Raw genomic sequence first — 26571 nt, forward strand, 5'->3', positions numbered from 1 at the left:
CTGAGCCCACATGCCACAACTACTGAAGCCCACATGCCCTAGAGCACAAGAGAAACCCGCGCACCGCGACTAAGAGTAGCCCCCACTTGCCACAGCTAGAGAGAGCCCGCGCGCAGCAACAAAGACCCAGAGCAGCCAAAAAAATAAATAAAATTAAAAAACATTTTTTTAAATTAATGTCTTATGACTGCTCCCTAAAACTTCTACTACAACTTCTAGGAGGGGGCTGCCCCCAACGATTTGGAAAGCTAGCACCTTCTGTATCTCCCCCAGGAACCAGGAGGATACTGTCAAGCTCTGCTGTTTTGTTGTCCATGTTACGAAAAAAAAGTAATGGCTTTTGATATTTGCTTTCCAGATACAAATATATTATAATTTATATGCTTTTTCAATCCACTATTTCTTCCCTCCTCCTGGAGTTCTGATATATAAACCCCTATATGCCCCAGGATCCAGCCAATGTGAGTCATTGCTCTGATCTTTATGTTCGTACTGGATTAAACCAGTTTTTTCTCTTTATTTTTATAGCATGAATATATCACAAGTTATCCAATAATTCTCCTACTAAGGTTATTTCCACCTTTTTATCACTGTGAAAAATGCTTTGATAGGGACTTCCCTGGTGGCGCAGTGGTTAAGAATCCGTCTGCCAATGCAGGGGACACGGGTTCGAGCCCTGGTCCAGGAAGATCCCACATGCTGAGGAGCAACTAAGCCCACGAGCCACAACTACTGAGCCTGCATGCCTAGAGCCCGTGCTCTGCAACAAGAGAAGCAACTGCAATGAGAAGTCTGCGCACTGCAACGAAGAGTAGCCCCCACTTGCCACAACTAGAGAAAGCCCGCATGCAGCAACAAAGACCCAACTCAGCCAAAAATAAATAAACAATAAAATTTTTTTAATGCTTTGATAAATATTCTTTTAAATATGCCCACAGGTAGAGGATCAAACTCTTGTATGTAGTACGGTTTTCTTCATTCAAAAGTATATTCGTATCAGTCCAGATCTGCTAGACCGTCCAACCACACAGACTCTTAAGGCAGGCTTGAGAATTCAATTCTTGCGTCACTCCAGTCAAGGGAAAAGCATACCTTATACCCCACAATGTTATCCTTGTCTTTCAGAGGTAACTATCTTTAAATCAAAAGACAAAAGCATAGTTCTCTAATCAAAAAAGTATAGTGATTCTAAGGCTGTGTTTTTCAAATTGCCAGTCCGGACCCATTACAAAGTCACCAAATCATTTTTTTATGATCTTTTTCTTATGTGGACGATTTTTTTTAATATTTATTTATTTGGCTGCACTGGGTCTTAGTTGCAGCATGTGGGATCTTTTAGTTGCAGCACGTGAGATCTTCATTGCAGCATGCTGGCTCTTAGTTGCGGCATGTGGGATCTAGTTCCCTGACCAGGGATCAAACCTGGGCTCCCTGCATTTGGGAGCGCAGAGTCTTAACCAGTGGACCACCAGGGAAGTCCCTGATGTGGACCATTTTTAAAGTCTTTATTGAATTTGTTACAGTATTGCTTCTGTTTTATGTTTTGTTTTTTTGGCCGTGACACGTGGGATCTTAGCTCCCCAACCAGGGATCAAACCTACACCCCCCACATTAGAAAGCAAAGTCTTAACAAATGGACCACCAGGGAAGTCCCTCATCAAATCATTTTAGAGAGTCACTATCATGATTGTTTTAATGAACTAGGATAGAGAGGATAGAAAATATCTGGGAACATCACATGTAGTAAAATTAGGATTCTTTCACAAAACTTTGGGTTCAGTTATAGGTCTATGAACATGTGTTTATAATTTTGTGTGTACAGGGTCACATCATAAACTATACTTCTTACTATGGGTCACAGTCAAAAAATGTGAAAAACATACCACAGAAAGTTTTCTGAGGAAAACACTGTGGCCTTGGAAATAGTAATTGATCATGAGGAAGGTTTGCAGTGAAGGGCTGGGTGTTAGTTTTGCATTCTCCTTGACGTGGTATGCCTGTTCCTCTCGCTGTAAGTTGGGGACCCACTTTTCCACCTAACTGTAGAGCACAGCCAGTATGCATAAGCCATGTGGGCAGTGTCCGCAGACCGCAGGCCTGGCCTCTTCAAGAACCCCCTGGATCCACAGCCTCAGCAAAAGCTCTAACATACACACACTCCCTTCTCCACCCCTAGCCCCATTGCCACCCAAGGCTGGATACCCTCATTAGGTCACATGGACTTTTAAAAGAATATGGAAAAGAAGCATTCTAAATGCTTGACTACATATTCCAAGCATACGCATTAACAGATAGAGAACTGAAGCCCAAAGCAGTAAAATAACGTGTCCTGGGTCACAGCAGATCCAGAACTAAAGTCACCAGGTTGCCTCTGTGACTTTTTAAATTATATAATTAATGTACAAGGTAGGAAAATTAGAAAAAAACAGATTAACAAAAATATGAAAAAACATGCATTCTTATAAAATTAGATCATAACATGAGCATTTCTGTAACTTGCATTTTTCATAAATATGCTCATATATTTTGAACATCTTTCCACATTAATAAATTTACTTTTACCTTAATGTTTTTCATATTGTTCATTCTTCCATTGTACCATAATTTAACCATTCCCCTATTGTCCCATATTTGTTTGCAACTGAGGAAAAGAATGAGTTTTTAATCACCTTAAACAGTTTCCTAATTTGATCAGTAAATCTTTCCTTGAACTTCCCTGGTGGCGCAGTGGTTAAGAATCCGCCTGCCAATGCAGGCAACATGGGTTTGAGCCCTGGTCCGGGAAGATCCCACATGCCGCAGAGCAACTAAGCCCATGCACCACAGCTATTGAGCCTGCACTCTACAGCCCACGAGCCACAACTACTGAGCCCACATGCCACAACTACAGAAGCCCATGTGCCTAGAGCCCGTGCCCCACACCAAGAGAAGCCACTGCAATGAGAAGCCTGCACATCGCAAGGAAGAGTAGCCCCCACTCGCCGCAACTAGAGAAAGTCCACACACAGCAACGAAGACCCAACGCAGCCAAATAAATAAGTAAATAAATAAATAAATCTTTCCTCAATAAATCTCCTTTGCCACCATCCTGTAAATGACAGTCATTTATTCAAAGCAAATATTCTTTAGTCATATATTTTAATTTTACAAACAAATTTTACAAGTGGGGAGAGGGGATCTTTCTTATCAGTAGGTTTATAAATTTTAAAATATGGGTTGGGTTTATTTGATAACAAGTGATGGCAGGGCAAGCACCCAGACAGTGTAGGAATTTGCACCACTGTGGCACAGAAAATAGTTGTTTCTAGAAAGAAGACGTGGCTGTCATCAGATTTTATGAGTATTAAGACTTTATTGAAAAATCAGAAAGACTTATTCACAATTAATTAATTGGGAAATATTATTAAATGCCTTCCCTATTTTAGACATATTGCTAGGCAGTGGAGACAGGTACTACACATGGTAAAATGATCTAAGAGAGGAAACTGACACTGATGATAATCATCCTATTGAATATGTAATAACAAAGATGAGTGTTCTAGAGCAGAAGAGCATGGTGCCGTCAGCACACCTACCTGGCTTGGGGTAACAGCAGTAACTTCCATGAGGAAGCACTATTTGAACTGAGCTCTAATAAGGGGAAAGGAATGTTCACAGGTCCAAAATAGAGGGAGCATGGAGACTTCCCTTGTGACGCAGGGGACAGAATCTGCCTGCCAATGCAGGGGACACAGGTTTGAGACCTGGTCCGGGAAGATCCCACATGCCACAGAGCAACTAAGCCCATGCACCACAACTACTGAGCCTGTGCTCTAGAGCCCGCGAGCCACAACTACTGAGCCCAACTGCCACAACTACTGAAGCCCATGCGCCTAGAGCCCATGCTCTGCAACAAGTGAAGCCACCGCAATGAGAAGCCCGTGCACCAAAACAAAGAGTAGCCCCCACTCGCCACAACTAGAGAAAGCACGCACGCAGCAACAAAGACCCAACACAACCAAAAATAAATAAATTTATAAAAAGTAGGGCTTCCCTGGTGGCACAGTGGTTGAGAGTCCGCCTGCCGATGCAGGGGACATAGGTTCATGCCCCGGTCTGGGAAGATCCCACATGCCGTAGAGCGGCTGGGCCCGTGAGCCATGGGCGCTGAGCCTGCGCGTCCGGAGCCTGTGCTCCACAACGGGAGAGGCCACAACAGTGAGAGGCCCGCGTACCGCAAAAAATATAATAATAATAGTAACAATAGAGGGAGCATGGCAAACAAAGACTGAAAGACCAGTTTGGTTAGAACAGAGTAAAGAAGGGACACCAGACCGAGGAGAGCCTCACAGGCCATAATAAAGAAACTAATTTGGAGGACTTTATCCTGAAAGCTTTGGAAAGCCATTGAAATGTTTTAAGCAGCAGATAACATATCAGCTGAATGTCCCAGAGACATCTTTAATTCAATACATACAAAATCCAATTTCATTATTCCTCTTTCTTATTTCCCAATTTCTGTAAATGGTACTACCCTTCTTCTTGTTAGTCGATTTAAGACTGCCCTCTAAGTCAGGCGGAGATAGGCTGTATGAAATATGAAATACTGTATGACTTCACTTGTGTGTGAAATCTAAAAACATTGAACTCACAGAAACAGAGAGCAGAATGATGGTTGCCAAAGGCTGAGGGGTGAGGGAAATGGAGGGATGTTGGTCAAAGGGTACCAACATTCATAAGATGAAAAACTTCCAGGAATCTAAGGTACAGCATGTGACCATAGTTAACAATACTATATTGTGTACTAGAAAGATGCTGTGAGAGTAGAGCTTTAATGTTCTCACCATAAGAACAACAAAAAAATGGTAATTGTGTGAGATAAAAGATGTGCTAACTAATTAGAGAAAGAAGAACAAAAAACCCCCAAAGTTAGCAGAAGGAAAGAAATCATAAATATCAGATCAGAAATAAATGAAGGAAACAATAGCAAAGATCAATAAAACTAAAGGTTGGTTCTTTGGAAGATAAACAAAATTGATAAACCATTAGCCAGACTCATCAAGAAAAAAGGGAGAAGACTCAAATCAATAGAATTAGAAATGAAAAAGGAGAAGTAACAACTGACACTGCAGAAACACAAAGAATCATTGGAGATTACTACAAGCAACAATATGCCAATAAAATGGAAAACCTGGAAGAAATGGACAAATTCTTAGAAAAGCACAACCTTCTGAGACTGAACCATGAAGAAATAGAAAATATAAACAGACCAGTCACAAGCACTGAAATTGAAACTGTGATTAAAAATCTTCCAACAAACAAGAGCCCAGGACCGGATGGCTTCACAGGTGAAGTCTATCAAACATTTAGAGAAGAGCTAACACCTATCCTTCTCAAACTCTTCCAAAATATAGCAGAGGGAGGAACACTCCCAAACTCATTCTACGAGGCCACCATCACCCTGATACTAAAACCAGACAAAGATGTCACAAAGAAAGGAAACTACAGGCCAATATCACTGATGAACATAGATGCAAAAATCCTCAACAAAATACTAGCAAACAGAATCCAACAGCACAATAAAAGAATCATACACCACGATCAAGTGGGGTTTATCCCAGGAATGCAAGGATTCTTCAATATACACAAATCAATCAATGTGATAAACCATGTTAACAAATTGAAGGAGAAAAACCATATAATCGTCTCAATAGATGCAGAAAAAGCTTTTGACAAAATTCAACACCCATTTATGATAAAAAACTCTCCAGAAAGTAGGCATAGAGAGAACTTACCTCAGCATAATAAAGGCCATATATGACAAACCCACAGCCAACATCATTCTCAGTGGTGAAAAACTGAAACCATTTCCTCTAAGATCAGGAACAAGATAAGGTTGTCCACTCTCACCAATATTATTCAACATAGTTTTGGAAGCTTTAGCCACAGCAGTCAGAGAAAAAGAAATAAAAAGAAATAAAAGGAGTCCAAATCAGAAAAGAAGAAGTAAAGCTGTCACTGTCTGCAGATGACATGATACTATACATAGAGAATCCTAAAGATGCTACCAAAAAACTACTAGAGCTAATCAATGAATTTGGTAAAGTAGCAGGATACAAAATTAATGCACAGAAATCTCTTGCATTCCTATACACTAATGATGAAAAAGCTGAAACAGAAATTATTAAGGAAACACTCCCATTTACCATTGCAACAAAAAGAATAAAATACCTAGGAATAAACCTACCTAAGAAGAGAGAAGACCTGTATGCAGAAAACTATAAGACACTGATGAAAGAAATTAAAGATGATACAAACTGATGGAGAGATAGACCATGTTCTTGGATTGGAAGAATCAACATTGTGAAAATGACTGTACTACCCAAAGCAATCTATAGATTCAATGCAATCCCTATCAAACTACCAATGGAATTTTTTACAGAACTAGAACAAAAAATTTCACAATTTGTATGGAAACACAAAAGACCCCGAATAGTCAAAGCAATCTTGAGTAAGAAAAACGGAGCTGGAGGAATCAGGCTCCCTGACTTCAGACTATACTACAAAGCCACAGTAATCAGGACACTATGGTACTGGCACAAAAACAGAAATATAGATCAATGGAACAGGATAGAAAGCCCAGAGATAAACCCACGCACATATGGTCACCTTATTTTTGATAAAGGAGGCAAGAATATACAATGGAGAAAAGACAGCCTCTTCAATAAGTAGTGCTGGGAAAACTGGACAGCTACATGTAAAAGAATGAAGTTAGAACACTCCCTAACACCATACACAAAAATAAACTCAAAATAGATTAAAGACCTAAATGTAAGGCCAGACACTATAAAACTCTTAGAGGAAAACATAGGCAGAACACTCTATGACATAAATCACAGCAAGATCCTTTTTGACCCACCCCCTAGAGAAATGGAAATAAAAACAAAAATAAACAAATGGGACCCAATGAAACTTAAAAGCTTTTGCGCAGCAAAGGAAACCATAAACAAGAATAAAGACAACCCTCAGAATAGGAGAAAATATTTGCAAATGAAGCAGCTGACCAAGGATTAATCTCCAAAATTTATAAGCAGCTCATGCAGCTCAATATCAAAAAAACAAACAACCCAATCCAAAAATGGGCAGAAGTCCTAAATAGACAGTTCTCCAAAGGAGTTATACAGATTGCCAACAAACACATGAAAGGATGCTCAACATCACTAATCATTAGAGAAATGCAAATCACAACTACAGTGAGGTGTCACCTCACACCAGTCAGCATGGCCATCATTAAAAAATCTAGAAACAATAAATGATGGAGAGGGTGTGGAGAAAAGGAAACCCTCTTGCACTGTTGGTGGGAATATAAATTGATACAGCCACTATGGAGAACAGTATGGAGGTTCCTTAAAAAGCTAAAAATAGAACTACCATAGGACCCAGCCATCCCACTACTGGGCATATACCCTGGGAAAACCGTAATTCAAAAAGAGTCATGTACCACAGTGTTCATTGCAGCTCTGTTTACAGTAGCCAGGACATGGAAGCAACCATCGACAGATGAATTGATAAAGAAGATGTGGCACATATATACCACGGAATATTACTCAGCCATAAAAAGAAACGAAATTGAGTTATTTGTAGTGAGGTGGATGGACCTAGAGTCTGTCATACAGAGTGAAGTAAGTCAGAAAGAGAAAACAAATACCATATGCTAACACGTATATATGGAATTTTTAAAAATGGTCATGAAGAACCTAGGGGCAAGACGGGAATAAAGACGCAGACCTACTAGAGAATGGATTTGAGGACACGGGGAGGGGGAAGGGTAAGCTGGGATGGAGTGAGAGAGTGGCATGGACATATATACACTACCAAATGTGAAATAGATAGCTAGTGGGAAGCAGCCACGTAGCACTTGATCCAATCAAGTTATCAATTTATTCCTAAATTTCTCTATTTCCATAGTATCAAATCAACTCAGTATCATTCCTGCTGCCACCATTTCAGTTTAAACCCTGTACCTCTTGCCTGGACTATTATAGTAGCCTTCTAGTTGGTCTGAATCTCTCCTCCTTCCCTCTGTCACCTTTTTCCCCAAACAAACTGAGGATAACTTCCTACCCATCCTTCAAGGTCCATTCTGACTCCCAGTAATATGGTCTCACCTTCCTTTAGGCACTTCCAGCACTCTGTCTTACTCTTCTTTGAGTTCTGATATTAAGTAGCTTGAGTGATGAGACTCTGTTCTCCCATCTTCTATTTCCAATGATGAGCAGTCGGTACCTTGCATATAGTACTGTTCAATAAGCCTTGATTATGATGGATTGATAGCAAGGCTAAAATGGACTCTCTGCTCCACTTAGAACAAACATTCCCCAACTGAATTCCACTAAGACCCTTCAGGCTAGGAAATAGCAGACCAGCTTTGCAGTGTGCCATGTCATGCCCTCACTTTCCAATGCCCTGCTACTACAGAAGAAGAGCAAGAATAACATTCCTTTTTAACTTGTAAAGGATATGGACCTTTCTTGAACAGTTCTGAGAATCAAAGCAGAAAATGTGGCAGTGACATTAGTGAAGCCTTAGAAGTGTGAGAAGCACCTGAGAGCTTGTGATGAGCAGGTCGTCTGTGATAGACAAACAGACCCATAAACAGGCATAGCTACTATTTAGAAGGGGCAAAGAAGTGTTTGAGACCTTGACCACATGGGTGAGGCGGCAGAGTTTCCTGGATGCCTAATTCAGGAGTCCTCTAAATATAGGAGTTCATTCACTCTGACTCAAAAAGTAGGCGTTTGATATGGATTCTTGTGCACAGCACTTGTCAGAGGAGCATTCCTTCAGTCAGAATTCTGAAATGTGTAGCTGTAGTCTTGCTTTATGCCTTGGGTCATCTTTGGGAGAGACTTGGGCTCTGGAGTCTCCTACTGTCTCAAAGTATCGGAGGCCTGGGACCCCTAGACCTAATTGGCTTTGGGACAGGAAGGGAGACAGAGATACCATCTCACATTTGTAGAGTGCTTTCTAGTCTACATGCACTGTTAAGCCCCTTTTCTGATGTTATCCTCATGATAGCCCTGTGAAGTGTGCTGAGCAGATCGCCCTCATTTTATAGACAGGAAAACCAAAGTCACAGGGCCAGTCAGAAATAGAACCAAGGTCTTCTGACTCCTTAACAAGTGCTCTGTCCACCCTGCCATGCTACTGAGTTCCAGAAAACGGAGAAGCTATTTAATAGCGCTTGCCACTTAGGTGAATGGTTGAAACAAATTGCCCTAATATGGTCAGCCATTGGCTGAGTCTGAGCCCCTCTGCTTTCTGTCCACAGAGCCATGGGGGTGTTGATGTCCAAGCGGCAGACAGTGGAGCAGGTGCAGAAGGTGACCCTGGCTGTGTCTGCCTTCAAGGATGGGCTGCGGGACAGGCCTTCCATCCGACGCACAGGTGAACTTTCGGGGTCTCACCGTGGCACAGTAGAGGGCTCTGTCCAGGAGGTGCAGGAAGAGAAAGAAGCAGAGGCAAGCACCCCAGCACTCCAAGAAGAGAGCGGTGTCAACCGTGCCGCCTGGGAGAGGCTCCGGGATGGGCGTGGAGTGGAGCCGGAGGAGTTTGACAGGACCAGTCGTTTCACACCCCCTGCCTTTATCCGCCCCACCCGGAAGCTGGATGATGACAAGCCTCCAGATATCCGCTTGGAGCCCAGAGAGCCTGTGAGTGTCCAGTAAGGGCAGAATCCCGCAGTTTTAGACCTTCTGGGGATCAGGGAGCAGGACGGGGAGGCCTGGGTATGGTTGAAGTGAGACTCAAAACCAGAAAGATGGAGCTGAGTCTTTGAATTTCTTCCCCAAGAATAAAAATGTTACATCCTGGATTTGTCTTAGTGAAAGACTTGAGGAAATGGGTGATAAGGAATTATACCATGGCAGCCCTCCCACCTAAGGGATAATACTGTCCCCTGTAGGAGGCATTTGGAAATTTGGGGTGGGGGTAGGGGGAGTTCAGGAAGGTCACAAAACTGGGAGTTGCTCCTGGTATTTGGTGCCAAGAAAAACAGGGATGATAAGGGTCCTGCAATGCCTGGGACAATCTCTCACAACAGATTATTCTTTCCAAAAATGCTAGTAGCATCCCTGCTCAGAAACATGATCACAGAGACCTGAGCAGCTGGAAGAACCTACTGGTTCTTGTCTTCAAGAGAGAAAGCTCTATTGCCATAACATTGGCTTCAGTTGGAGTTGTTCCTTTAGGCTGCTCCAGGGTCACTCAGCCCCAGGCAAGTAGCACTGTGCTTGGTGGCCTAGGATCTTGCTGCTGTGTTTATACATCCCTATACATTCCTGCCATCTTTCCCCAGGTTGTTAATGATGAGATGTGTGATGTCTGTGAGGTCTGGACAGCCGAGAGCCTCTTTCCGTGCAGGGTCTGCACCAGGGTCTTCCATGATGGCTGCCTGCGCCGCGTGGGCTACATCCAAGGAGACAGTGCCGCGGAGGTGACTGAGACAGCAAACACGGAAACAGGCTGGAGCTGCCACTACTGTGTAAGCCTAGACTGCAGGGATGGTGGGCTCCTGCACTGCCAGGGATTTGGCACATTTCCTGGAGGCCCAGTCTTAGAACACTGGTTTCTAGGCAGTAACCTGAAGAGTATTCAGATTCGGGTCACTAGAGTTAGGACAGACTTTCCTTACCTCAGTACTATTGACGTTTGGGGCACGATAATTCTTTGTTGAGTGGGCTGTGTGCACTGTAGGATGTTTAGCAGCATCCCTAGCCTCTACCCATTAGACGCTAGTAACACCCACCCCCAGTTGTGACAACCCAAAATATCTCCAGATATTACCAAATGTATTGTGGGGGAACGAAATCGTTCCAGTTGAGAACCACTGAGCTAGAGGACTGAATGGGTAGGACGAGACCTAATTATTCACAACTAATTCTGCTTGGAGCGGTACTTACTCTCTGTTAGTCTATAGTTGTCATTCATTGTATTCATCTGAAAAACCAACCTGAAATCCTAACCGGCTTCCTTCCAATAGGGATGGATTCCATCCAAGGAAAACATCTTAGTCCTAAGATTCTCACTTGGTCTTCTACCTAAGTCTTAGGAGCATTTTTCTTCATCTCTGAAGCAATCATTTTGTGAATTAAGTAACAAAGGCCTGTTGATTCAGAACTTTGCAAATTATACATAAATGCCTTCCAAATTTTGAAAAGATTAAAAGCCAGATTCATATCCCTTTCTCAGCACACCTGAATAGAGTTCAAGTCTTGCTTTATTGATCTGTTGCCCTGCAGATATCTTCATCCACTGATTTCAGAGTAAGGAGTATCTGCTGATCCCCTCTTCTTCCTACTGCCTAGGAGAAAGGAAAGATGTGCCACTTTCTAACAAATAACACTTTCTCTATGGCTTGTCCATAAAATGAAGTATAGAAGAGTTATTTCCAGTCACTTAAAATACCTTCTCCCCAGCTGGAATATGCCACAGCACAGCCTGCTCTACAGGCAATCTTCTCTAGTCACCACTCCTCCAGATGCTAGCATTTTCACTCACAGCAACTCTGCTTGGCAGTGTTCTGCTGATGTAGGACTGAGTGTCTCCCTCCTAAACCCTCAGAATTACACGGCTCCCTTCCTGGCTTTCTGTCACGGTCCTGCCTTCATTACCACCACTCTCCACGAGACCTTTTACAAAGACTTCTTCCAAGCTCCTCGCTTTTCTTTCCTTCCCTTCACAGCCAAGCTTCTTGAAAGGACTTCATTATCTCCTTGTGGTTCCCCAACCACTTGTAATTCGGCTTCTTCATCCATCATTTTGCTGAATTAGCTCTTCTAAGGTCGCCAGTGACCTAACTGTCAAGGCCGGTGACCTTTTCTCAGGAATCTTTTACTTGATCTCTCTGATATATTTAGCACTTCCTTACTGCCCCCTCTTTTCTTAGGGTATGAGTATTTTTGTGAGAATTATTACACAAAATATAGAAACCAGAGAAAATAGAAAATCAATAAAATTCCACCTGACTCGTATAACCACTGTTAACATTACCTCCTACATTGTACAACTCTCTTCTCTTGGCTTCCAGTACCCTCTACTGATTCTCTTCCCAGGTTCTTCTCTGACCATTCTTTCTTTTTTTTTAGATTTTTTTTTTTTTGATGTGGACCATTTTTTAAAGTCTTTATTAAATTTGTTACAATACTGCTTCTTTTTTATGTTTTGGTTTTTTGGCCACGAGGCATGTGGGGTCTTAGCTCCACGACCAGGGATGGAACCCACAACCCCCTGCAATGGGAGACAAAGTCTTAACCACTGGACCACCAGGGAAGTCCCGACCATTCTTTCTAAGTGCCCTTAGTTTCTTGTCCCAGTCCTAAATGCTGGTGTTTCTCAGGGTTCTTTTCCCACTATACTCTCTCTCTCTGGGTCTTCATCCACTTCGGTGGCTACTCCACCATCTAAATACCAATCATTCCCAAATCTGTGGATCCAGACCTAAATTTCCTGTCTCTTGGACTTATATCCAGCTTGATGTCTCACAGGTACTTCAACATGCCCCCAAGTGAACTCATCTTTTTCCCCAAACCCATTCTCCCTCCCTTCCTTGTCTCTGTGAATAGTAATACCACCACCACCCCGCAGTTACCAATCCCAACTCATTTCTCTCCCTCACCCCTCACGTCCAGTGAGTCAGCAGGTCCTATAGACTCTACCTCCTAATCTCTCTCAAATCTCTCCCCTTTTCTTCATTCTCATGTCTTAGTTTAGCCACTAATCTTTTCTTTATTGCAACAATTACTTAACTGCCCTCCATGCCTCCAGACTTTGCCCATCTAATCCATTCTCCACACAGCAGACAAAGAGCTGACTATGGCACTCCACACTTAAAAACCCTTCCGTGACTCCCATTTGCTCTCAGAAAAAAAGGCCCAATTTGAGGGGCTCAATAAAGGGCATTTGAAGCACTTCACAGTCAGGCTTCTGCCTACCTCCCCTCCCTTATCTTTTATCCCCTCCCTACCCTCTCCCAAGACACACACACACACACACACACACACACACACACACACACACACTCTACATTCCAGCCATACTAAACATCACACAGTGTTAAGCACCATTGTGCCAAGCATATACTAGGTGCTCAAAAAGTGTTTATTGAAAGAATGGTTTGAGTTCTTCATGAAATCCACAAATGAATAGTCATGAAATGTCTGCTCCTGTTCTTTACTGGTACTTTAGAGAGAAAATGATCTACTATAAAGAATATTTGGTAGTTTAAAGACTGTAAGACTGTAAATTAATGCTAACAAAATAACATATCAGTGCTCTTTTGGAATTAAAACTTCCCTGGCACCACAAAAAAATTCACTTGGTTTTAGGAACTTTTTCATGATGGCATCTCTTTCAAAACCATTCTGGAGTTAAAGTGATACAACTTTAGGATTAAATAATTTTTAGAAATATGGAAACTGGAGTTAGAATTAAACTTTTTTAACTAAAACACTCTTTGAACACAGCCTAACACAGAAGCCAGATACATAAAATGGATAAAGATGGAGCTGCTCTGGTTGATGGAGCTAGGGATTCAGAACCCTGCCCACTTGCCCCCTTCTCCCTTGCAACAGCTTCCTAAGGCACCTCCAGGGAACCCCTAAGCTATCTCAGAGAATAATTCAAAAACCACTATTTTAGTAAAAGGGACTCAGGGCTGGAGCCAGGATATCTGGGTTCTGGGAAAGATCCTGCCCAGAGCTGGACAGCTCTGAGAAAGTCCTTTCCCCTTTCTGGGGCCTCAGTCTACTTGACTGTGAATGAGAGGCTGGGATTAGATGATCCAATAATTGCCTTCCAGCTGGTATACTATTTCCATCCTTCTTGATCCTTGGCCTTTCTTTCTTACTGGCCAACATGGCCACTGACTTAGCTCTTCCTCTTTTTCAGAACAACCTCAACTTGCTGCTAACTGAGGAAGAAATGTACAGCCTCACAGAGACCTTTCAGCAGTGTAAAGTTATCCCCGGTAAGGCTGGATGGTACTGCCAATGGAGAGAGCCAGGCAGATTTCTTCTTCATACTTTCTAGGATGAACCATGAAAGGAGTATTCCGGAATTTGTGGGGCAAGGGCATAAATGGGATCGTGTTCGCAAGCTGCTGGCCCACCACTGGCCACAGCCTGAGTTATCCTGGCTATGGAGACAAAGACTGGATGAGAGCTGTGGGTGGTGGGGCTCTGGAGGGTACCCTAGGGGTGAGTGCAGGTACACCAGAGGCTGCGGAAAGGGTGGGCCTGGCTAGCACGGGGTGCCTCCCCACAGACTGCTCCCTGACGCTGGATGATTTCCTGCGCTACCGCCACCAAACAGCGAAGCGAGGGGACAGTGACAGGGCTCTAAGTGAGGAGCAAGAGGAGCAGGCAGCCCGCCAGTTTGCAGCCCTGGACCCTGAACACCGAGGACACATAGAGTGGCCTGATTTCTTGTCCCATGAGTCCCTCCTACTTCTACAGCAAATACGTCCCCAGGTAAGGGACAGCTGGGGGTAAACGTCTGTGGGGTATTGGGTGAGAGACCAGGGAAACATGCCAGGCAGGTTGGAGGAGCACTGGGTACTCTCTGAGCAGGAACCAGTACCAGGAAAGGGCTCAGGTTCTATCCAGTGACAGGTGATCCAGTGCCTAGGCTGGGGAAACTGCCCAAGGAAGATTGGTTAGTGCTGGACCCCACTGCAAATGTTGGTGTTACCAGAAATTCTCTGGGCTGCTTCAAAGGGAGGGTGCAGAGGTGATGGTGGAGGAAGGATTCTCTGTGGCTTGACAGTTTACAAAATATTTTCACCTCCAGGTCTTAATATATCTCTTCTTCCCCAGAACTCTCTGTTAAGGCTTCTGACAGTCAAGGAGCGGGAGCGAGCCCGGGCCACTTTCCTGGCCCGGGGCAGCGGGAGCACTATCAGTGAGGCAGAGTGCCGCCGTGCCCAGCACTCTTGGTTCTGCAAACGCCCCCCAGATGCTTCTTCCTGCAGTGTCAGGTCTGCTCCCTACCAATCCCTGCCCCCACTCACATACCCTCCTCCTTTTTCCATGCCAAATGGCCCTTGGTATGAAAGGTACCTACCTCCCTGTTTCTCCTGCCAGTTTCCTCAAACAGCCAGAAGATCCTCCTGTGCATTAGACAGTGGACAGTGACTCCTACTGGCCACGGCATAGAGCAGCCTCTACTCCAAACTCCATCGCCCCATGTCAGAAAAGCCTGGACAAGCACATCCAGAGCTTTGGGTTCACCAGAATGTGGAAGGGGCCGGGCCTTTCAGTGGCCCACTCCTAACCACATGTCCTTGTGCCCAACAGCGTCAGCCATGTGGGTCCCATAGCAGACAGCAGCCCAGCCAGCAGCAGCAGCAAGAGTCAGGACAAGGCCCCGCTGCCCACAGAGCCTGAGTCCAGGTGAGTGACACCTCCTCACCGGGCTGTCTACACCCCTGACCCCTACAAACACACAAACACACCCCCACCATCGCCCCAAAACAGCAAATGCCCACCCCAGAAACCAGACTTCAAGAGTACACATTTGACCCCAGATCCATAGGGCCAGTGAGCTGGTCTGTCACCCTGGAAGCACAGCCTGCCATCACCATGTCACGCACAAGCCAGGGCTTCCCTGAGTTTTGCCCACCTCAAGCCATGCTGCCACTGGGAGCAGGTCTCATGAGCCTCCAGGCTCAGCAACCGGCCTCACAAACCTGTTCTTTGCTTCCACTCCAGATTTGTGGACTGGCCTACCTTCCTGCAGGAGAATGTCGTCTACATCTTGGCTGCTCGCCCCAACAGTGCAGCCATTCACCTGAAACCCCCAGGATAGCATGGAGCAGAAAAGCTCAGTTTGGGGACAGTGGCGTTCTCTCCCTCCTTTACTTTCTCCCTTCCCCCCACCAACCTCTGGTACTGAGACTTATGGGGATGGAGCACTGGCCACATCTCAGTTTGTCACTAAACTTTATGGCACTGAAATCACCATTCCCATCACAACAGAGACAGTAAATGCATTGCCACAGGGAGAAGCCCTGGGAGCTGTGTCAGTATCTGCTCCTGGACCACCCCCTGCCCTCACAGCGTAGACTGGACCTGCCACTGCACACGTATATGTGTGCACACACATGCACACATACACACATGCCTAGCTGGCCATGCCTGCAGAGACCTGGTTCTTTTTGGTTGAAGAAGGACCAAAGTTCTTTCGTGAAGCCCTTGCTATAAACGAGGGGGTCTCTACTCAGTCCTTCTATTGGCCAGTTCTGATTCACAATAGATCAGTCTCTGGCCAAGTGATTCTTAATAAGGGGGCATATCAGACTCACATACTCTCCTAGAGATGCTGACAGGCTCCCTCTTCCCACACTGCAAATCCCTTCTGTGGTGAGCCACTGTTCTGGTAGGTGTGTACTATGTCCCACAGGTGGGATGGGGAAATGGTTGAAAACCACCACTAAACTTATTATTTATTTATTATTTATTTAAATTCAATTCCTGGTGACAGAGAAGGCAACTAGTCTGTGGGGTCCTAATTAGAAAAGGGAAGGCAGCCCCTCCCAGGGACCCAGAATTCTAGGAACCTCTCAACCAGGTCATTTCAAGTCCAAAAGTCTTTATTTAACAGAACAGTCCAAAACCAAGGTGAGCCATCCTGGCCCCTGTTTTTTAGGTGGGTGCTCATGGCCCAGAGCCCAGGGGCCTGAATGGAACAGGTATGATGGCAAGAGTCTCAGCCCTCTGGGTTAAGTGCTTCACCCAAGTCAGCTACCACAGAGACCCAAAGCCTGCGCTCCAGTGAGGACAAGGCCTGGATGGAAGAGGAGAGAAGAAGGCTCATGCTTTTCTATTCTTCCAGCTCAGCTCAACTGCAGACCTAGAAAAGTGTGCCATGGTATGGAGTACAGAGCCAGCCTTTTTCATAGCCCAGGAAAGAGCAACTCCACAGAAGCCCTCAAAAGGGATTCCTTTCAAACCACCTGACAATGAGGATAAGACACTGGAGCTAAGAAGAGGATTTGCATCTCAACTCTCCTGAACAGAGAAAGTCCCAGCAAAGCCTCACAGAAGGAAGAGGTGTTGCCTTCTCCCTGTTACTGAGATATGGCCTGAGTTGCTGCTTTTCCCCATTGCTCACTACATGTCCTTCCCTACCAGCTTAGGGCCTGGCCCTGGCATGGGAAGACTTTGGGGGCAAGGAGAGGCTGCCAGAAGGCCACCAAGCCTGGCCTCCCAGCCCCAGCTGTCCTTCCTAAGTTCTCATTAAATTCCCCAGTCAGTGTATGTTACAGGTAAGCACAGGCCCTGGAGTTCAAGTTTCTGTTTCCAAGCTAATGGCTTAGGTTAGCCAGTTCTGACGACCAAGAGTTATTTGAGAGGGGGTTGGCTCAGTCATGCAGAGGTTAACACAACCCCATTGCTCAAGGCATTTCTATAGAAGCAGCAGCATACAGCTCAGTGCTGCTGAGAGGAAGGCACAGAGCTGTAACCTGGGGCATGGTAAGAGCACTATATGGTCTCCTCCCTTAGAGTCAGTCCTAGAAGCCAGGTAAGAGGCTTCTGAGGTTGGATTATTTAGGACTGAAAGGAAGCATACAGAAGATGAACTGGGTTCATGTGTATGGCTCTGAACATTTCAAAACCCCCAGTTCTTTGTAAATACTCCATAGCCATACTCCTAAGACTAATCAGTAGGAGGGGCCATTATTCAGTCCAGCCAAAAAAAGAAAAAAAAACAAAGAAAGAAAGAGAAAGCATATGACTTTTGGGCCCAAGGACTGCATCCGAAGCAGCCAGCCCTGGGGTTTTGCACTGAGATTAAAGCACATTAAGCACAAGGGCTTTTGCTTACTCTCAGGCAAATCACCTTCTATGTCAATGGCCTTGGGCTGCTTGATCTCATGGACAGGGCATTTTGAGTAAAAACAAGGTCTGGGCTTTGAGAGCTCGGTAGCTTTTTCTCCTGCCTCGTCATCAATCAAAAGGATTGGCAGTCCATCTTCTTGTTCCCTGATGCTTCACAGACCAAGGCGATGCCTACCTCTCTGGAGCTGCAGCTTCTAGCTTTCTGTGGGTGAGTGGTAAAGACTGGGGGCCACTGGATCAGGCCAGCTGTATCCCAGGGCCTGGCAAAGCAGACCCCAGAGTTCTTCCACAACAGGATCTGGCCCATTTGGGATCACCCTCTCCCTATTGCAGGGCGGCAAGCTTCCTTAGTGGGGGCGTGCTGCAAAGGGTCCAGGGGACGTTGCCCTCAGCAAAAAACAGAGTGCCCAGTCACAAGAATCCTAGGAAGCAGAAAAGCACACAGAAGCAACCAGCCTCTTCTCCATAGGCATCTAGCTTTTTACCAAAGGAGAGGTTCCATTGCTCCCTCAGTCAAGAGTTGCAGAAGCTCTACCCCAAGCCCCCTTCTGAGATCTCCCTTTGCAGTGTCCTAATCCACGGAGCCCCCCTCCAGTACATATGGAAATGTTCAAACTTGTATAAACCTAGTGAAGCCAATTTCCTTTCCTTTTCAAGCCCTTTCATCATTGTGACTGTCTGAAATTCTGCCAAGTACAGAAATTAGCGACTGACTCTGATAAGAGTATGAGAAAATGTTTCAGTCTTTTCTTCTTGGCTGCCCCAAATTGCAGAGATCAGTTCTTTTCCCAAGCACCACCCGCCCCACCCCCCATCCAAGGGAGGCTGAGGTTACACAGACGCTCCTCTGAAGATTACTTGCCCTAAGTCTGTTTATCACCCAGAAGTCCTCTTTTCCATGCTCAGATTTAAAGACAGGGGCATTTGATGACACGATGGAGCTTCAGGGACACGGTCAGCTGAGGCAATACCTGTGGCCATGTAGCCTCTTTAGGTCTGCTCCGTGGCTTCCTCTCCTGAGAGCAGCCTTCCCCAATAGATTCAGCCTCTGCGCTTTTGAGCAATGGGCCCCTTTGATCCCAGGGATGGAGCAGTTTCCTTACTCCTAGGTACTGACCCCTTTCAAGAGCTCTCCCTCTGAGGACAGCCACGGCTGAAGCTATGAGCACGTTGTCTCTTTCTGTCCTCAGCCTAAGCAGCTGTGGCCTTTCTGGCCCTGGTGCTCCCTATGGGATGTCACCCTGGCCTTTTTAGAGTGGCCAAATATAGGGGTCCCCCATTCCTATCAATAGTATGGGAAGCACAGAATCAAACCACCTGGGAAGAGGGCACCTCTCTGGGGGGTGGGCTCAGGATTGTGCCTAGGCCTCTAAGCCTCAACCTCAACCACTGCATGTCTCGTGGCTTCAGGAAAGCTGGTGCAAGAAACCCTAAAGGCAAGAGGGAAGCTCAGAAGAAGCTGTATGGCAGGGTCACAGGCCAGCCATGACCACCGCAGAGCCGAGAGTAACTTTCAGAAAGGACTGGTGGCAGGCTCTAGTGATCCTGCAGGCGTGTCCCCTTTAAACCAGCAGAGTAAAGGCAGATACATACTTGGAGTTTAAAAGGCAAAACAACATTGATGCCAGAATTTCAGGACATCCAGGCAGCACCTGTAACCGTAACCCCTTTTTACCCCTCTATTTACAGTGGAATAAAATTGCTGCTTTCTCCATGCCACTTAGTTTGAATTGCCCAGAATCTCTCTCTGGGCCCTTAGCTAAAGCCCATACAACAGAGTTCTTGATTGGGGGATATTAATGCATCCTACCTGCTCTGACAGCCCACGCTGGAGTGGGGTGGGACTGGGCATTTTCTCTGCTGTTGCTTTTCTGCTGCCACTGCTTTTAGCAACCTTGAAAGGAAAGAAAATGAACAGGTTACAGAATCTTCAATAGACCCCACTAGCACTAAGGAAAAACTTTCTTCCCTCTGGGCCAAATGCCCCGATGACCCAGATCATGGAGAGGGTGTCAGGTCTGCTCAGGCCAGTGACTAAGAAGCCCAATCACATTCCGGTTTGTATAGCATGGGTTGGCATGACCACAGATAAGAACATCAATGTGTAAGGATCAAGGCCTTTCCATATCCATGGTGAAACGAAGGCCATCAAGCCTAGCCTCCTATAAGAGATGGCCTCCGATCTGTCTCCCCACCAAACACAGGCTTGTGAGAAGGGCTCTGAGAGCACTCAAGTAACAATGGAGGATCCAATGGCCTCTGGTCCCTTATGCCCTTCCTATGTGCTTTTCTGCGGAAGGTAACTTGACAGTAAGCTGAGGGGAACATCCTCAAGCCCTGTCTTCCCATCACTCCAGCTGCATGCTCCTCCCCATGGCTCAGCCTTCACTCCAGAAGGAGCTGATGTTCCCAGAGGCCGGGCACAGTGGGAATCATAATAAAAAGATTGTGATGCTATTTTGGCTTCTTGTTTCCTGTTGTTTGGGGCACCTACCAAGTTTCTGTTTGGTTTCCTATCATCGGCCAATTCCTGAGTCTAAAACAGGAGCAGCTGTGGCCTCCAGGGAACCCATAAGATAGGTGGGGGTGGGAGGAGGCAGGGCCTCCACCATGGACACAGAGGAGACGAGGGCACTGAAGAGAAGAGCCAAAGTTTTTGAAGAAATTAAGGAAAAGGTAAGCCCTCCAAGCCTATCTGCTATGTATTGCCCCCAAACACACACCAAGGGCCAGCTTTAGACATTTTTCCCTTCCCAGTTTCTGCTGAGCTACAAAGTAGGAAAGCTAGTTGGCTGGTTTCTCCGGGTCTTCTGGGCTCTCCTTGGTCTGAGTTTCCTCCCCATCTTTGCAAATTGTTTTAATGTGATATGATAGGGCTGGGTAAACTAAGGTCTGGAGAAGCTTTCAGAGGACTATGAAATCTCCATTCATCCCTTTTGCCTGGTAAGAACAGAGCCAGTACTTGTAGACAGGAAAGCATCTCTAGACTGTGGATCAGAGGCAGATATTCTACCTCAAAACCACAGTAGCCCCAAATACAAATATGGTTAACCCCTGAGGGACCAGAGGCCATTCAGTTGCATGCGTCCACTTACATGCAGATTTTTTTCAATAAATAGGTACAACAGTACCACACAGTCCTCAGTTGGCTGAATCCACAGATGTGGAACTGGGGATACGGCGACCCAGCTATAAAGCTACAAGAGGATTTTTGCAGCGGGTGCATTGGCACTCCTAATTCCCACATTGTTCAACAGCCAACTGTAATTACTAACATTTTTGAGCACTTACTATGCACTGGGCAATTCTAAGTGCTTTGCATAAACGAATTAATCTTCAAAACAACCCTATGTGATTTGTATTACAGATGAGGAAGTGAGGAACCGAGAGGCTGAGAATTTCTCAAGGTTCCAAGTCACACAGCTAGGAAGCAGGGGAACCAGGTAGTCTGGCTTCAGTGCCCATGCTCTTAACTACTTTATTGTGCTGCCTGTCAAAGTACACCTCAAAGAAAGCTGCTGTGTGGTCCAGCACCTCCCGTTTCCACACCCAGGGAATAGGCATACACAGCCAGACCTGTAGCCCATGTCAGAGGATTTCTTACCACCTGCACAACTCACCCCCTTCACAAAGACTCCCACACCCTTCCTGGAAATTTCCCACGAAGGTCCATCAGGCTCAGAAACACCTTAATAACATCCTACACATCCCTTTTCCTTATCTCCAGGCTCAGTGAAGCCAAGCATTGGGACAGAGGAAGAGGCATAAAAGCTGGACCTATGTGAACCTTAATGACAAGCAAGGTTTCCCCACCCTCATTCGGGCAGTCCTGACTGGAACTTCAGAGCCTCCCAGCACTGTTCCTGCTACCAACTGCCACTTGTTCCCAGGGTTGGCTGGAACCTCAGTTCCACAAAAACTTCCACCGACCCTGACTTTCCCTAGAGATAAAGAGGAGTGCACTTGAGCCAGAGCAGGGCAGTGGTTGCTAAATTTGCTAAATATGGAGTAATTAGTGTTCTCTCTCCCATCCCACTCATAGGGTTGCTTGGAGTTTGGCCTTGCAAAACTTCAGTTTCCTCATCTGTAAAAATCTGGAAAACAGTTCATTTTGTCTGCTTCCTGGGCTGATAGTTGAGTGAGGACAGAATACGTTTGGTGAGAGGAAAGAGCTTGGTACACTGTAAGGCACTGAGTGAGCAGCAAGAATTTCTGGCCCCACCTGAAGGCTGTGTGTGTATCATCTTCCACCCACCCACAGTCCCAGGCATAGCCGGGGGAACTTCCATTGGCCTCTGTCCACAGTGCTGAAGTCACAGCCAAGCCAGCTGGGGATCTTCAGTCCCTCTTTTTTTTTTTTTTTTTTTTTTGGCAATATACTAATTTATCCATATATACATTCATTTTACATTATTACATTTTAATATTCATCAAAAACAAAAACATGGAACACTTCATGAATTTGCATGTCATCCTTGCGCAGAGGCCATGCTAATCTTCTCTGTAATGTTCCAGTTTTAGTATATGTGCTGCTGAAGTGAGCACTTGAGTCCCTCCTTGTCCCATCTAAATAAGCATCAAATACAGAGACTTCCAAGCCCAAGGATTGCCCTAAAGCTCAGAAAGTAGTGCCAAAATGTTTTTTATTTCACTAATTTCAAGTATCTTTGTCTTTAAAAATAATAATAAATAATAACACTCCTTTCAAAATTATAACAGGTACAAAACGGGCAAGATGTGATTTAGCAGGTCAAGGAGAACAGAGGATGCAGTCTTCACCTGGTGTGAGTGAACTACTAAAAAGCTGATGTAACCTGAGGCTACATGGAAAGAAGTTCAGGGTCAGAGGAGGGATGCGGGCTGGCTAGTATGCTGCACCAGCACTCCTGGAAAAACCTAACCAGAGCCAGGCATCATAAACTGAAACCCAGCCAGGGGAACATGGTCTTAGTGCCTGGAATTGATACAAGGCAGAGGAAGAACCCGTGAAGGACTGAGAGGTGTTCACCCTGTCAAGGAGCAGACTCAAGGGATGCAGATGGCTGATGTCTGGTAGATGGGACCAATGAAGTCAATGTGACCTCAAGCACAGAGCTAAGATCAAAGGTGGAAGAGAGACAGATTTCTGCTCAATAGGACCAAAAGATAACTGAATACCAGGGAAGGTAGTGAAGCTGTATGAGCATATGACAGAAATGTGGAGTTGGGGGTGAAATGTCTTCCCAGGTGTCCAGTCCTCTTGAGACCTGCGATGCCAGTAAATGATTAAGCACCTTCTGGTGCATCCCCAGCCCTGAGGCCTGCTGAGCTGTAGGGAAATCCATGCTTATACAGACCCAAGTGACCCCAAAGCATCAGCATCACTGGGTTGGGAACCTTTTTTTAGTTCAACCTCTTAAACCAACTGCTGTGCTTCCAGCTCTGAGTCCTGACCTGACAGAAAAGATCCAAGATCCCAATATAGCTATTAATCCCCTTTCCAGGTGGGCTCTGGGAAGCATGCCTTTAGAACCTGATGTTGCACGCCCTCTGCTGGTCATTCCCAGTGCTGTCCTCTCACCCCAAAGAAAAAACCCATTTGAACCTTTATGGTACTAGTCAGTGTAGGTTCAGAACAGTCGGGGAGACCCGAGGCAAGTACCAGGGAGTAAGATCACTGGTCAGTGTTCAGTCAACGTACAGGATCATAACTGAATCTGTGGATGGTTCAAGTATCAGTATCAAGATTAGGGCTCATCTGTGTCTAGGAGGAGGGCTTATACTGAGGCTGGGTGTAGGGAACTTTCTGGTCTAGGACTAACACCAAGGTCAGTGTCTCAGGCTGAGGCCAAAGTTAGGGCTCATTGTGGGACTGAACTCTGGGCTCAAGTGTCAGCATGAAGTGTGTATCCAGGTGATATGCTAAGAGTCTGACCACAGGAAGGAGTCAGTCTGCATCCAGGGTAATGGGGTCAATGCAGTATTCCTATACCAGGTGGAAACATCAGGTAGATAATAAGCACCAGCCATTGGAGAACTCAAGCAGACATATTGCCAGAGAAGAAGTATAAGAGATGGGGGACAGAATAAGCAAGTCACTAATTTCCAAGGACCTCCCAACCTTAAAGATAGAAATAGCCAAGCTAGAGTGCCCCTTTCTTCTCAGAATGTGAATCTCAGTATTCTAGTTCCAGCTTCCTGTTAAAGCCCCCCACTAACCCTAGTACTGCCATATACAAATTATAGGAACAATTTGGGGACAGGAGAGGTCCAAGGACCAGTCCTGTCACTGCAGAAAGCCGGCACTGTGGGGGTAGTCTTCCTTTCCCCCAGGATTCTCTGTGTCTACTGGCAACAAGGCTTGGCAGCCTCCCACACCCAGATCTTAGCAACCCTGGGAGCCCCTGGCAACTGTTGCCATGGTGACAAGACAGGGAACTGAGAACAAGTTGGGGGGGGAGCACTTCCTGTGGAGGCTTCAGGATACGTGCAAGATAGGGCTCCCCCTCCCATACACAGTCTGGGAGGGAACATGTGCTCCTGTCTAAACACCTCCTCACTGGCACCCACCCCCGCCCCTGCCCCCGAGTTCTGGTTCCCTCAGGGTGAGGAAATGAGGGACATCTAGGGTTGTGACATCTCCAGAGGGAGGGAGGGTGAGTGGGGGTGTTTGGAACTGACATGATCACAGATGCATGCATACACCGGCAGACATGGTGTCAGCATATCAACAGCCATGAAGCCACAGTTCATCCACTCTTTGTCATGTAGACACAGGCCTACTTAGTCATTTAATCACATATGTACAGTAACACAAAATCACATACCTACAGCAAATAACAGAATCAGGCACACTACCGCACAAAAATAATTACACAGATACACTCACTTACAAATTGCATGATAGATACAACAAGACAAATAATTCCCAGGCTCAAACATTTACAGATGCACTCACATACCGAGATATCCGTGAACATATAGCATAAGTTAACTTTCTTGAGCGCTAACTACAGGCCGAGCTCAGAACTAAGTGCATTACATATGTTACCTTAATTAACCCTCTCAACGACCCTATGAGGTACTGCTGTCCCCATTTTACAGAGGAGGAAATGAGGCACCAATGTGGCAAGTAACCTCACAAGGTCAACAGTCTGCCTTCAGAGCCTACATTCTCATACCCTATGCCACACCCTGAGGCACCCCTGGTTCCTCTCACACATTCCTGATACCCAGGGCAATGGGACACAGGACAGCAACTGAAAACTCAGCAAACAACAGAATCTGTGCCACCAATACCTGAAGGCACAGCCCTGCGCCCTTGAAGGTCTAAGCCTACACTTCAGCATTAGCAGGGACCAGGTAAAGGCCGGTGACTAAACTCTGCCTCCGTGTTGGCACAGGCAAGGCTGGAGGAGGTAAAATAGACAAACCTGGCATAGGAAGAAGCAGAGCCGCCCACAGCCCAGGCCCCCATGAATCTGGAGGCGGGGGAGTGAGAGCCCTCAGATATAAGGAGCCAGTACCATTCCTGGGCCCCCTCACCCTCCCTTTCCCATCTCCATGTCACACTATTCCATTCCCTCATCACCCCAACTCCCCTCCCTTCCTCATTTCTTCTCACCTCATCTCTCTGTCCCATCCTTTTGCTACTCATCCCATCTCCCCTCCCTCCCCTCCCTATCCCCCTCACCCCATCTCCTCTCCCTCCACTCCCTTACCCCATCTTCCCTCTCTCCTCTCCCCCTCTCCCTCCCCTCACCACTCCTCCCCTCCCCATCTCCCTTACCCCATCTTCCCTCCCTCCTCTCCTTATCCCCATCACCCTGCCTCCTCTTACCACATTTCCTTTCCTTGCCTCACACCTCACACCCCTTTATACCTGGGATCCCCATCGTGATAACCAGAAAGAAGGCATATAGTGGAGAATAGGCAGACTTAACCTCAGGATCCCTAGACTGCTCTCCTGTTCTGCTCTGTGGCCTAGGTATTGATGCTCTCCAAGCCTGTTTCCAGCTCTGTCTAGTTTGCATGACCTCATGGGTGTCCATACATTGCCTCAGGGAAACTGCAAGGAAAGAGAAGTGAGAGCTTCTGCTCTGGCCCTTCCTTTGTCCTCAAAACCCCCAAGAACTCCTTCCCCCTCTTCACCCCTGGATTACCCCCTCCCTACCCCCGCTCCCTCTAGCACAGATGGGCCTGGGAGACAGTGACGTGGGCGCCAGGCACCGTGTCTGCTCAAGCGTCGGCTTCCGCTGGCAACCGCCTACGCAGCCCTGCCTGCTCTGAACATCGGGGACACTGGGGCTGAGAATTAATGGGGGTGGGGGTGGGGGTACTGAAATGGGAGATTCTGAGGGTGTTAAGAAAGGAGATCATGTGGAGCTGAGACGAAGGGTTAAGGGGCGGGGGGCTAGGATAGGGGAGCACATGGGAGTAGATAAGGATTAAGAATAGGATAAGACAGAAGCTCATGGGGGAAAGACAGGAGATCATATGGGGCCAGGAATGGGGGGGAGTAAAAGGGGGATAAGATGTGGGAACTCAAAAGGGAAGTAGGATGAAAGATTATAGGGAGAACTTTAATGAGGATTGTGGGGATTGTTGAGAAGGGGCTGCTCCTGAGGGAGCAGGGATGAGGGGATTATACAGAGGATGAAAAGGGGACTCATAAAGGGAATCTTGGAGGTGCTAAAACCGTGGAGAACTGCTAGGT

The 26571-nt window shown here is 46.1% G+C and overlaps 1 protein-coding gene, 1 non-coding gene and 1 pseudogene across 5 annotated transcripts in view; 1 reads left to right on the forward strand and 2 right to left on the reverse strand.

Annotated features, from left to right (window-relative positions):
* LOC149748994 (uncharacterized) overlaps positions 1-25594 on the reverse strand; it is a 42103-nt pseudogene extending 16509 nt beyond the window's left edge. Inside the window, exon 1 of the transcript XR_016393587.1 lies at positions 19687-25594. The product of XR_016393587.1 is annotated as an uncharacterized LOC149748994 (transcript). The remainder of the gene's footprint in view (positions 1-19686) is intronic.
* On the forward strand, positions 9315-20290 carry PHF24 (PHD finger protein 24). 3 transcript variants are annotated; one of them, XM_089913382.1, is made up of 9 exons: positions 9315-9692; positions 10337-10522; positions 13927-14005; positions 14302-14507; positions 14853-15013; positions 15333-15428; positions 16617-16623; positions 17996-18084; positions 19251-20290. In XM_089913382.1, exons 1-9 carry the CDS (start codon positions 9315-9317, stop codon positions 19363-19365), a joined length of 1317 nt encoding a protein of 438 aa, XP_089769508.1. In that variant the 3' UTR covers positions 19366-20290. The 3 variants fall into 3 exon arrangements, with proteins under 3 accessions (XP_089769508.1, XP_022455926.2, XP_089769509.1); XM_022600218.2 differs by lacking the exons at positions 16617-16623; positions 17996-18084; positions 19251-20290 and adding an exon at positions 15747-16111; XM_089913383.1 differs by lacking the exons at positions 16617-16623; positions 17996-18084; positions 19251-20290 and adding an exon at positions 15747-16111 and having other exon boundaries at positions 9500-9692; positions 10402-10522.
* On the reverse strand, positions 22315-22421 carry LOC115803847 (U6 spliceosomal RNA). Its single transcript, XR_004024642.1, has one exon. It is a non-coding gene; the product is annotated as a U6 spliceosomal RNA (small nuclear RNA).
* Positions 25595-26571: the final 977 nt, after the last annotated feature.

Source organism: Delphinapterus leucas, chromosome 6 (assembly GCF_059928025.1).
Source record: "Delphinapterus leucas isolate spDelLeu-1000000601 "Yukka" chromosome 6, BTC_Dleu_Yukka2, whole genome shotgun sequence".
NCBI lineage: Eukaryota > Metazoa > Chordata > Mammalia > Artiodactyla > Monodontidae > Delphinapterus > Delphinapterus leucas.